At 39.2% G+C, this 12,793-nt stretch overlaps 1 protein-coding gene across 6 annotated transcripts in view; it reads right to left on the reverse strand.

Annotated features, from left to right (window-relative positions):
• Nucleotides 1–12,793, reverse strand: part of TEP1 (telomerase associated protein 1) — a 56,485-nt gene that overhangs the window by 461 nt on the left and 43,231 nt on the right. For all 6 annotated transcript variants that reach the window (XM_074289132.1, XM_074289131.1, XM_074289136.1 and 3 more), the window contains 15 exons: nt 12,587–12,740; nt 12,258–12,470; nt 7,224–7,366; nt 6,413–6,526; nt 3,645–3,752; nt 2,929–3,061; nt 2,775–2,851; nt 2,557–2,689; nt 2,086–2,222; nt 1,794–1,915; nt 1,415–1,561; nt 1,124–1,223; nt 445–550; nt 191–339; nt 12–116 (listed from right to left, as the gene is read on the reverse strand). In XM_074289132.1, the coding sequence (XP_074145233.1) occupies nt 12–116; nt 191–339; nt 445–550; nt 1,124–1,223; nt 1,415–1,561; nt 1,794–1,915; nt 2,086–2,222; nt 2,557–2,689; nt 2,775–2,851; nt 2,929–3,061; nt 3,645–3,752; nt 6,413–6,526; nt 7,224–7,366; nt 12,258–12,470; nt 12,587–12,740 (1,941 nt within the window). The remainder of the gene's footprint in view (nt 1–11; nt 117–190; nt 340–444; nt 551–1,123; nt 1,224–1,414; nt 1,562–1,793; nt 1,916–2,085; nt 2,223–2,556; nt 2,690–2,774; nt 2,852–2,928; nt 3,062–3,644; nt 3,753–6,412; nt 6,527–7,223; nt 7,367–12,257; nt 12,471–12,586; nt 12,741–12,793) is intronic.

Genomic DNA, 12,793 nt, shown 5'->3' on the forward strand with positions numbered 1-12,793 from the left:
ACCATGCTCACCAGCTGTAGGTTGGATTTCTCCCAGAGCTTCACATCTCGGTCCTCGGAGGCCGTCAGCAGTAGTTCGGGGAGCACATGGAGTGCTGTGACAGAACCTGAATGGATCTAAAGAGAGACAGGCGTGCTATGCTCCCCCATAGTCCTACCTACTACCCAACTCTTGCTTTCTGCCTTCTCACCTTCTTGGAGTACCGGGTCTCCAACTTCCGGAACTCAAATTCCTTTTCTGTGTATTGCCATATGTTGTTGGTGTCCCAATCTCCCTCGGGGGTACGTTCTGCCATGTTCCAAAGGATGCCTTCTGAGCTGGCACACAGAAAAGCAGAACCTGCCATTCCCAGGGCAGAGTTAGAACCAGAACAAGCTCGCAGACTTGCTTCTTTTCCCCCTTTAGGCCTCTCTATTTATTCTCTTGGATCCTTTGCCAGCTTACCAGAGTCAGGCTTGGCTTGGGTTATCCACAGTGGGGTTCCTCTGGGATTTTCCAGCTGGAGATTAAAATTCTCTCTGTGCTCCAGTATATTTGACTCTTTCTGTTGCTGTTGAGGGACAGATGGAACAGGCATATATACACATATGTATTATTGTCTTAACTCGCCACATTCAGTCCTGATTCAGTAATAGTTTATCTGCAAGATTCACTGAACTATAGCCATATTTTATTTTCTGTCTCTTCCACGTTAGCTCACCCATGACAGATCAGATAACATGAAATGTGTGATTTCGCTGATTCTTTTATATAATAAATATATTGAAAAGTTGGCATTATGGCATCTTCAGACTTTGTCTTCAGGCAAACGATTGTCTCTGTCCAACTATCTTACTCCCATAACAAAAAGTACACATGGCCTTGGGCATCTCCCACAGCCAGCTGCAGTGGCTATTCCAAAGAAACCAAATATGAAGTATAAGACATACTTGTCCCTAAAGACCTCTATATAATTAGGCAATGAACATGAATGCAAAAAGATAAATGAAACATGTATGTATGATTGGCATACAAGCTAGGCATCACACTAGGTGCTAGGGATACAAATACAGAATTGGATTGTTTGTACTCTCAAGGAACATATATGTAAGAGAAGCATTTAACCATCCACATTAAGACTTACATAGACAGAGAGTGAAACATCATCCAGAGTATCCAAGACAAACACACCATATTCCTTGTGGGTAGAAAGCAGTGTGTGTGTATTGAAAGGGAATTCGTGCCTAAAGTAAAAGAAACAGACTGAACTTGGAACCTTTTCCATGACTCAATGGATCTATACTCATAAACAGGATCAGCTCTAAAGAGGGGAGGCTATTAGATAAAATATTTAGTCTAGATAGAATCTTCATACCTTGAAAGTCCTTTCTGTTCAGGTTTTAACTTAGGAAGAAGGAAGTAGCTAAGATCTTACCAGGACTTTAAATTAGGAGAATCTAGATTCAGAAGCAGCATCCCCAGAAGTGGCTTTGCTAAGATGAAAGAGTAGCTATCGGGGGCCAAGTCCATGGATAACAGCGTGCTCCTACCTGGCAGGTCCAGGGGAAGGTTACAGTCCAGACTGGGAAATGAATAGAGGGGAGAAAATTGTCCAAATCCTACTGTATTCCACTGCCTCCACCCCCACCCCCCAGGTTACACAGAACTAAAATGGAGGTGATGAAATCCTCTTCCAGGAATCAAAACTTTCCCAGGCATATTTTACCCAAATATCAAAAAGGAGCTGTGATCTGACCCAAGTTCCCATTTGCTCAGTGAGTAAAGCCCATTACCTTCATTTACTCCCATTTTACCTGAAAATTTGAGGCTTGAGATCCTCCTTTCCTATTTGCCACTTGCTGAGGTTTTTGTCATTGATCAGGGCAAAGAAGGTTTGTGGAGAGGACCAACAGAGGGCACTGATGCGGCCAGGGGCCTGTTATAGATCATGACGTGGGGTCAGTGTCCTGGACCCAGAACCAGCCCGTCCCACCACTACCCACACCTGCAGCCTCCCTTTCAAATACTGGCACAGCCTTCTCTAAGGCACACTGAGTGTCGTGCCCCAGATGGGGCCCCAGTAAAACCAAGGCCACTCTCACTCACTTGAGCTTTGGCTATAGCTTTGGCCTCCTGCCACAGGGTTAGTTCCCCAGCCTGGCTGCCCGACACTGCCAGGGAACCATCTGGAGCCCAGGCCACAGCAGTAATGGCCGCACGCCTCTCACCAGCACCTGTGTCGTCTGGAAAGAAGAGGCTCATCAGAGAAGCACACTCCTCCAACACAGGCAACACCTGCTAATCTCCAACAGTAAATGTAGTACCGTGAAAAGCCATCTCCCTTTTTTTAAACAATTAATACAAACATTTTTGGGGAAATAATATACTTTGTCAGGGGATTGGAAGGTGTTTTCTGGGGAGTTTTGTAGTGTCAGAATGTAACAATTTTACAATCATATAAATAATATACAGAAATGTATACATTAACAAAGTGGAGCTAGAGTTGGATTAAGAGGAACAGTCCAAGCTTTCTGCCTAGTTACAATGTCCCACTTGACTCTCCTGGCCCACACTTACCCACTTTCTCAGGCACACACCAGAGCCTCACTGAGCCATCTTTGGAGGCTGTCAGCAGAAGACCCAAGTTCTCTGAGGCTGCAGCTGAAATGACTGGACCACTGTGTCCCAGAAGGGTATGTGTCTGAAACACCTGTAGAGGAAGCAGAGATGCTAAGTCAATAATCCACAGAGCTGTGTCTAGGGAATCGCCTTCCCTCAACCCCCTGGCTTCTCACCAACAGTGGATGCCACAGCCGAGTAGCTCCATCTAGTCCAGCAGTTACTACCAAGAGCTCTGACCCAGGCTGTCCGGCTGAGGAGAGATGGAGGAGGTCAGACAGAGGGCCAAGAAAGGAACAAGGAAAGACATGAGGGAGGGAGTTTTGTCACCTGTACGAGGCTCCTTGATGGCCACACAGTGGCTGATGGGTCCAGAGTGGGCAGGAATACTTGTCAGCTCCACGCCGCGAAAGTCCCACACTTTTAGCACCCCATCCCGGTCCACAGATACCACATGATTCTCCTATTCCATTACCCCCCCCCCCCAATCAAAATCATGGTTATATTGAGGGCACATAACTGGGTTTTGCTACAGCTTGTCTCACCACCCACATATCCATTGTAAAAGGGAAAGAATTAGATACAAACTTAAGCTTAAGTCTGGAATAAGTAATCAAACCTAGCGGTAATGGGCTCACCACAACAATTTAGTAATAAGCTCAATTCTGATGTGTCATTCTTCCTTTCAAAAAGTGTACTTAACCTTCTAACCACCCTTGACTCCTACTTCCCTACCCCATCCAAAGCAGCTCACGGTCCATTGGATTGTGACCTCCTAGAAAGCAGAGAGTACCTTTTGCCTCTCCTGCTATCTCTAGATCTTAATTCATGCTCTGGCACATACTGGATGTTTAATAAATGTTTATTGATTGACTAATAATATCCTTGAAAGTCATACAGACAAAATGTTCAGGACACTTGATTGCCTCAATTAAATTTAGCATAAGACTACCCTCCAAATCTAGTCTTCCTGAAAAGTATAACTCATCCTTCCTCCTCATAATCACTTCCCCATCAAGAAGCCCACCACCCTATTCCTTACTCACCACAACAACCACAGTGCTCACTGCACTCTGATGACCTAGAAACTGGCCAAGTAGCTGGCCAGACACTGGGTCCCATAGCCGCACAGAACCATCATTGGAGGAGGAGAGCTGGAAAATAAAGGCCACAGATAAGGGACATTCATTCTTTCTGTTATTTAGCAATGGCTATACATAAGACATAAAGCTGCAGGTACAGGATGCCTTCACTCCCTGTCATAGTGGTATCCTATTGGATACTGATTTGGCAACAATCTAAGAGATGCCTGCCTGCCTGCCTGGTCCTCCATCTGTCTAAGTAAAGAGCTATCTAAAAAACTGGAAATGTGGCTGCCAATCAGTTGGGGAATGAACAAATCATAAAATATGAGTGTAATGTGTTAAGAGGCAGGTCAATTCTCTGAGAACCTCCACAGCTATGGATCATAGCATCTGAAGGAATTGCAGGGCAGCCTTTGCTGACACAGGTGTTGCAGACTGGGAATGAGATAAACTGGAGGGAAGAGGAAAGAGGAAAGAGGTCAGACAATGCAACGGGTTCTCAGTCTCCCATTATCATCCTCTCACAAGAGGAGATCCATTCTAGGTTGGATCTCCACCAGCCACTGTCAGGTGGCTCCCATGTATTCCAACAGCTTTCACATGTATTCCAACAGTAATGGAATATTGTGCCACAATAAACAATGAATACAAGGAATCTAGAGAAACAGGAAAATTAATGTGAACTGATAAAATAAAGCAAACAGAACCAGGAAAATGATATGCAAAAATCTCAAATAAGCTAAAACAACATTAAAATGAAATCAAATATTATAACATAATAACCATTCTTAGTCCTGAGTTAAAAAGAGATGGACATGCACCTCCCTTCTTTCCTTTGAGGAGGTAGTAATTCCTGATAACAAAATATTGTATATGTTGTCTGACACTACCTGACAATTTTCCCTAAGCATTTACTCTACCTAAGTTTTCTTTCAAAGATAATACCATCTCACAAAGATAACCTAGTCTCACAAACTACGTGTCCTAGACTTCATTCTCTCTCATCTCCCACAGCTTGTCTATTGCTAAGGCCGGGCAAGTTTACTTTCATAAATGCCTATTATATATATGCCTATATGCCCTCTTCTTGTCTTCTCTCTACATATACTCTCACTTTGTAACCTCTTCGGCTTCCCTAGATTTAATTACCATCTCTACACAGTTGATTCCCAGATCTATATAGAACACATTCTCTCTCCTGAGTTTCAGGTCCACATCATCACTTGGCCTATTTCAAACTGGATGCTCCTCAGACATCTCAAACTTAACATATCCAAAACAAAATCCATTACCTTTTCCCCAGAACCCAGAAGTCTTCTAAACTTCCCTATTAGTGTAGAGAGCATTACCATCTATCAAGTTTCCTAGGCTCTCAACCTCAATCTTTGCTCACCCTACACATCCAACCAGATACCAAATCTGGCCACCTCTATCTTCACAACATTTCTCACTCAGACTCCTTTCTCTCTATTCACATAACTATCATCCTAGTTCAGGATTCATTGTCTCTTATCTGGACTATTGAAGTAGCCTGCCATTCATCTATCAGCTTCAAGTCTCTCCTCCCACTCCAATTCAACCAGCCACCAAAGTGATTTTCCTAAAGTGTAGATCTGACTAGGTCACTCCCTTAAATCAACAAATTCTAGAGGCTTCTGATTGCTTCTAGAATCAAATATAAACTCCTCTTTTTAGCACTTAAAACTTTTCATAACCAGTTCTTCTACCTTTCAGTCATATATGTATGTGTGTGTGTGTGTGTATTTTTTTTTTCCATTTCCATTCTCATGTTTGTACTAACTGGCTGCCGTTTCAGACATATTCTCTCTTCCCATCTCTGCCCTCTTGGAATCCCTGTTCTTTCAGGACCTTCAGCTCACACACTATCTTCTGCATGTGGCCTTTCTTGGTCTCCCCATCCCTTCCTGCTCCCTACTCCAGATGTTAGTGCCTTCTCCTCCCTGCAAGGTTATGATTTATCTCTATGTGTGATCTCCCTATATCTGCATCTATATATTCAATCTCCCCATTAGAACATAAGCTTCTTGAGAGCAATGAATATTTAGCTTTTGTTTTAGCCACTGACTAAGCAGTGTCTATTACACAGTAGGTATTTAATAAATGCTTGATGGTCAGTTGGTTTTGTTTAACTTTGTAACAAGGAAAAACTCATGATTTGGAGTAGTACATTAGGAAATGACTAATGTAAAAATAACTGGTACCAATCAAAAAGAAAAGGAGATAGCTGCCTAGAGGCAAAGGTAGGAACAAATGGAGTCCTACCAGGGTGCTATGATTTGATTATCTTAAGCCTTGGGCTTGGACTCAGAAAGAATTGAGTTCACAGCTAGTCCCAGACAAATACTAGCCATGGGCTTGTCACTAAACATCTGTATTTCAGTTTTCTCAACCATAAAATGGGAATAATAATAACACCTATCCTTCCAGGTTATGTGAGAATCAAATAAGATAATATTTATTAAAAAAAAAAAACTTAGAATACCTGACACATATTCTTATTCTCGGCTATTCCCCCTTCACTTATTCAAAGAAGCTATGGGAGAATCTAAACTTGGAGGCAGGATTGCTGAGTTGCAACCCTAGATCAGCAGCCATGTCAGGCCCATTAATTGTAATGCCACTGTATACATGACATATGATAAGTCACTCTTTTTATGCATGCCTTTCTGTCAGGAGGTCCTTTCTTACAGAAAAGATTTTCCATTTACCAGCATGGCATCCATAGTCCAGGAACAACTCGTGACCCAGTCACGGTGACAAGCAGGAAGGAAATTTATCAAAATAGGAGCCTCGGGTGTCCTCAAATTCCAACACTGAAGACTCTGAGAAAAAAATATATTACACTTAAGGTCAAGCCAAGAACAAAGAGACAGATGTTTTAAGGGTAGAAAGGAGATTGGCAAAGGAGTGAGGCAGATATAATATGAAGGAAAAGCAAATCAATAGAACCAGATGTTCAGGACTGACAGCATCTGGACCAGATAGCATATTAGGGGTAAAATGGGGAAACAGATTAGATATAAAATTAAATGTAGATATAGATATAAAAATAGATGTAGACATAGATGTAGGTGTCAATATAAATATATAGATAGATATCAAATGAACTTCTCTATAGTTTTTAGGATCTGAGAGGAAATATGAGCATGAAAGCTTGGGATGTCATTCTATTCTACAAGTATCTAGTTCCATTTTGAAACAATCGTTCTTTCCATGTGTAAAATGTCCTTTAGTATCTCTCATTCTACAAGGATCAAATTTGCTATCTAGAAAAAAGACCTCTTTGTTTTTATTTTTCTTTTGGATTTGTATAAAAACTGAAGAAATTAGAGAAATTAAAATTTACCTTGGGAAAAATTCAGAATTTGTTTGTTTGGTGTTATGGAAACTGTTTAATGTTATGGAAATTCATGGCTAAGAGTTGAAGAATCCAATAGTATCATTTGGTTTCAAAGAACTAGTATGGCAGAGCAAGAATGAACAGCAGAAAGGCCAATGTGATATTCTATTATGGTTTACCTGATCCCTGCTGCCAGTGGCCAAGAGGCTCCCATCAGGGCTAAAGCTGCAGCAGGTGACAGGCCCTTTATGTCCACAGAGCTCTTCTATCATCTCTGGCTGGGTCAGGAAGGATAGTGACCATAATCTCACAGTAAAGTCCTCTGCAGTAAGCAATAAGAAGGATAAAAACTCTTTAGGAAAAGAGAGAGGGAAAGGATGTCCACAATAGCAGGCCCCACCCAAGGTAAGGACAGAGAAGGACAAATATGTTAAGTCTCCAGAGACTGAGAAAAAATCTAAAGGCATAGGGAACAGGGACAAGATCGGGTATGAATTCTCCCTACTTTATCTTTACAAATCCAACTCAAATACTCTCTCCTTCCCAAAGTTAACTAATCTTCCCATTTGCATAAGTCTATCTGATTTATAGGGATCAAGAACAGGTCTCCAAGACAGACTGGCCCTCAGATTTTTGACTATTTCAGATATCATACATCTGGTCCATTAAGATTTCCTCTGCTCGGGGTAGCTATCCTTATCTCAGATCAAGCAAAAGCAGAAGTAGATCTCGTTAAAAAAGATAAGGAAGGAAACTATATCCTGCTGAAAGGTAGCATAAATAATGAAGCCATATCAATACTAAACATATATGCACCAAGTGGTATAGCATCTAACTTTCTAAAGGAAAAGTTAAGAGAACTGCAAGAAGAAATAGACAGTAAAACTATAATAGTGGGAGATCTCAACCTTGCACTCTCAGATTTAGACAAATCAAACCACAAAACAAACAAGAAAGAAATTAAAAAAGTAAATAGAACATTAGAAAAACTAGGTATGATAGACCTTTGGAGAAAACTGAATGGCAATAGGAAGGAATATACTTTCTTCTCAGCAGTTCATGGATCCTATACAAAAATTGACCATATACTAGGACATAAAGATCTCAAAATTAAATGTAGGAAGGCAGAAATAATAAATGCCTTCTTCTCAGATCACAATGCAATAAAAGCTACATTCAGTAAAAAGTTAGGGGTAAATAGACCAAAAAGTAATTGGAAACTGAATAATCTCATCTTAAAGAATGACTGGGTGAAAGAGCAAATTATAAAAACAATTAACAATTTCACCCAAGATAATGATAATGATGAGACATCATATCAAAATCTTTGGGATGCAGCTAAAGCGGTAATAAGGGGAAATTTTATATCTTTAGAAGCTTATTTGAAGAAAATTGAGAAAGAGAAGATTAACGAATTGGGCTTACAACTTAAAAGGCTAGAAAAAGACCAAATTATAAACCCCCAACCAAAAATTAAACTCGAAATACAAAAATTAAAAGGAGAAATCAATAAAATTGAAAGTAAAAAAACTATTGAATTAATAAATAAAACCAAGAGTTGGTTTTATGAAAAAGCCAATAAAATAGATAAACCTTTGGTAAATTTGATCAAAAAAAAGAAAGAGGAAAATCAAATTGATAGTCTTACAAATGAAAAGGGGGATCTTTCCACCAATGAAGAGGAAATTAGAGAAATAATAAGGAGTTACTTTGCCCAACTTTATGCCAATAAATTTGATAACTTAAGTGAAATGGATGACTTCCTCCAAAAATATAGGCTCCCTAGATTAACAGAGGAGGAGATAAATTGCTTAAATAGTCCCATTTCAGAAAAAGAAATAGAACAAGCTATTAATCAACTCCCCAGGAAAAAATCCCCAGGGCCAGATGGATTCACATGTGAATTCTACCAAACATTTAAAGAACAATTAGCCCCAATGTTATATAAATTATTTGAAAAAATAGGGGATGAAGGAGTCCTACCAAATTCCTTTTATGACACAGACATGGTACTGATACCTAAACCTGGTAGATCGAAAACTGAGAAAGAAAATTATAGACCAATCTCCTTAATGAATATTGATGCTAAAATCTTAAATAAGATATTAGCAAAAAGACTTCAGAAAATCATCTCCAAGATAATACACTATGATCAAGTAGGATTTATTCCAGGAATGCAGGGCTGGTTTAATATTAGGAAAACTATTAATATAATTGACCATATTAATAATCAAATTAATAAGAACCATATGATCATCTCAATAGATGCAGAAAAAGCATTTGACAAAATCCAACATCCATTCCTACTAAAAACTCTTGAGAGTATAGGAATAAATGGATTATTCCTTAGAATAATCAGGAGTATATATTTAAGACCGTCAGTAAGCATAATATGCAATAGAAATAAACTGCAACCTTTCCCAGTAAGATCAGGAGTGAAACAAGGTTGCCCACTATCACCATTACTATTCAATATAGTACTAGAAACGCTAGCCTCGGCAATAAGAGCCGAGAAAGAGATTCAAGGAATTAGAGTAGGAAATGAAGAAATCAAATTGTCACTTTTTGCAGATGACATGATGGTATACTTAGAGAACCCCAAAGACTCTGCTAAAAAGCTACTAGAAATAATTCAAAATTTCAGCAAAGTGGCAGGATACAAAATAAATCCACATAAATCCTCGGCATTTTTATATATCACTAACAAAATGCAACAGCAAGAGATACAAAGAGAAATTCCATTCCAAACAAATGTTGAGAGTATAAAGTATTTGGGAATCCATCTACCAAAGAAAAGTCAGGAATTATATGAGAAAAATTACAAAACACTTGCCACAAAAATAAAGTCAGATTTAAATAATTGGAAAGACATTCAGTGCTCTTGGATAGGCCGAGCGAATATAATAAAGATGACAATACTCCCCAAACTAATCTATTTATTTAGTGCTATACCAATCAGACTCCCAAGAAACTATTTTAATGACCTAGAAAAAATAACAACAAAATTCATATGGAAGAATAAAAGGTCAAGAATTGCAAGGGAACTAATGAAAAAAAACTCAGAGGAAGGTGGTCTAAGTGTACCTGATCTAAAGCTATATTATATAGCAGCAGTCACCAAAACCATTTGGTATTGGCTAAGAAATAGACCGGTAGATCAGTGGAACAGATTAGATACAAAGGACAAAAAAGGGTACATCTATAGCAATCTAATCTTTGACAAACCCAAAGATTCCAACATTAGGGATAAAAATTCATTATTCGGAAAAAACTGTTGGGAAAACTGGAAATTAGTATGGCAGAAATTAGATATGGATCCACACTTAACACCATATACCAAGATAAGATCAAAATGGGTCCATGATTTAGGCATAAAGAGGGAGATAATAAATAGATTAGAGGAACAGAGGATAATCTACCTCTCAGACTTGTGGAGGAGGAAGGAATTTATGACCAGAGGAGAACTAGAGATCATTATTGATCACAAAATAGAAGATTTTGATTACATCAAACTAAAAAGTTTCTGTACAAATAATACTAATGCAAACAAGATTAGAAGGGAAGTAACAAATTGGGAAAATATTTTTAAAAACAAAGGTTCTGACAAAGGTCTCATTTCCAAAATATATAGAGAACTGACCATAATTTATAAGAAACCAAACCATTCTCCAGTTGATAAATGGTCAAAGGATATGAACAGACAATTCTCAGAGGAAGAAATTGAAACTATATCCACTCACATGAAAGAGTGTTCCAAATCACTACTGATCAGAGAAATGCAAATTAAGACCACTCTGAGATACCACTACACACCTGTCAGATTGGCTAAGATGACAGGAACAAATAATGACAAATGTTGGAGGGGATGTGGGGAAATTGGGACACTAATACATTGCTGGTGGAGTTGTGAAAGAATCCAGCCATTCTGGAGAGCAATCTGGAATTATGCCCAAAAAGTTATCAAACTGTGCATACCCTTTGACCCAGCAGCGCTACTACTGGGATTATATCCCAAAGAAATACTAAAGAGCGGAAAGAGACATATATGTGCCAAAATGTTTGTGGCAGCTCTTTTTGTTGTAGCTAGAAACTGGAAGATGAATGGATGTCCATCAGTTGGAGAATGGTTGGGTAAATTGTGGTATATGAAAGTTATGGAATATTATTGCTCAGTAAGAAATGACCAGCAGGAGGAATACAGAGAGGGTTGGAGAGACTTAAATCAACTGATGCTGAGTGAAATGAGCAGAACCAGAAGATCACTGTATACTTCAACAACGATACTGTATGAGGATGTATTCTGATGGAAGTGGAAATCTTCAACATAAAGAAGATCCAACTCACTTCCAGTTGATCAATGATGGACAGAGGTAGATACACCCAGAGAAGAAACACTGGGAGGGGAATGTAAATTGTTAGCACTAATATCTGTCTGCCCAGGTTGCATGTACCTTCGGATTCTAATGTTTATTGTGCAACAAGAAAATTATATTCACACACATGTATTGTACTTAGACTATATTGTAACACATGTAAAATGTATGGTATTGCCTGTCGTCGGGGGGAGGGAATAAGGGAGGGGAGGTAATTTGGAAAAATGAATACAAGGGATAATATTATAAAATATATATATATATATATATATATATATAATAAAAAAAAATTAAAAAAAAAAAAAAAAAAAAAAAAAGATTTCCTCTGCTCGGACCAGAAGATCATTATATACTTCAACAACAAAACTATATGACGATCAATTCTGATGGATGTGACCCTCTTCAACAATGAGATGAACCGAATCAGCTCCAATAGAGCAGTAATGAACTGAACCAGCTACACCCAGCGAAAGAACTCTGGGAGATGACTAAGAACCACTACATGGAATTCCCAATCCCTCTATTTTTGTCCGCCTGCATTTCCTTCATGGGCACTATTCCTTCATGTACACTATTTCAAAGTCCGATTCTTTTTGTACAGCAAAACAACTGTTTGGACATGTATACATATATTGTATTTAACTTATACTTTAATATATGTAACATGTATTGGCCAACCTGCCATCTGGGAGAAGGGGTGGGGGGAAGAAGGGGAAAAGTTGGAACAAAAGGTTTTGCAATTGTCAATGCTGAAAAATTACCCATGCAAATATCTTGTAAATAAAAAGCTATAATAAAAAATTTTTTAAAAAATTTCCTTTTTTCATTCCTTTGGCTTACCTGAGGTAGAGGCAAAGAGTTTCTGGGAGGTAGCTAAACCCAACACAGCTTTTTGGTGTGCAGGCAAAAGCCAGAGACAAGTGGGTGTTACATTTCCAAGCACCCAGCACTGAAGATTCCCATCTTCTCCACCACTCACCAGGACCCTGTCGCTCAACCAGGCCAGTGCAGACACTGCCACGTCTGACACTGGGCACTGATTCTCCTCCGTACCTAGACAAACAGAACACCTTAGAGTAGAGCCCAAGGCTTGACCCCTCCCCAGGCTCCTATGACAAATGTCTTGTGTCCTTTCCCCATTTATTTCTTGTTACACTAAATCTCAATACCTGAAGAGGTACTGTAGATTCTGATGCCATCTGTATGGTGACCAACAGCCACATAAGTCTGATCTGGACTGACTGCCACAGAGAGAGCAGGTGAAAGGGACAAGGAACCCAAAACTCCTTTGGGCCGGCCCAGGGATCCTGACCACACTTGTACCTAGAGCCCAACATAAATAGTGAAACCAACAGATTATTCAATATGTAAAGAAA

Source organism: Sminthopsis crassicaudata, chromosome 2 (genome assembly GCF_048593235.1).
Source record: "Sminthopsis crassicaudata isolate SCR6 chromosome 2, ASM4859323v1, whole genome shotgun sequence".
Taxonomy (NCBI): Eukaryota; Metazoa; Chordata; class Mammalia; order Dasyuromorphia; family Dasyuridae; genus Sminthopsis; species Sminthopsis crassicaudata.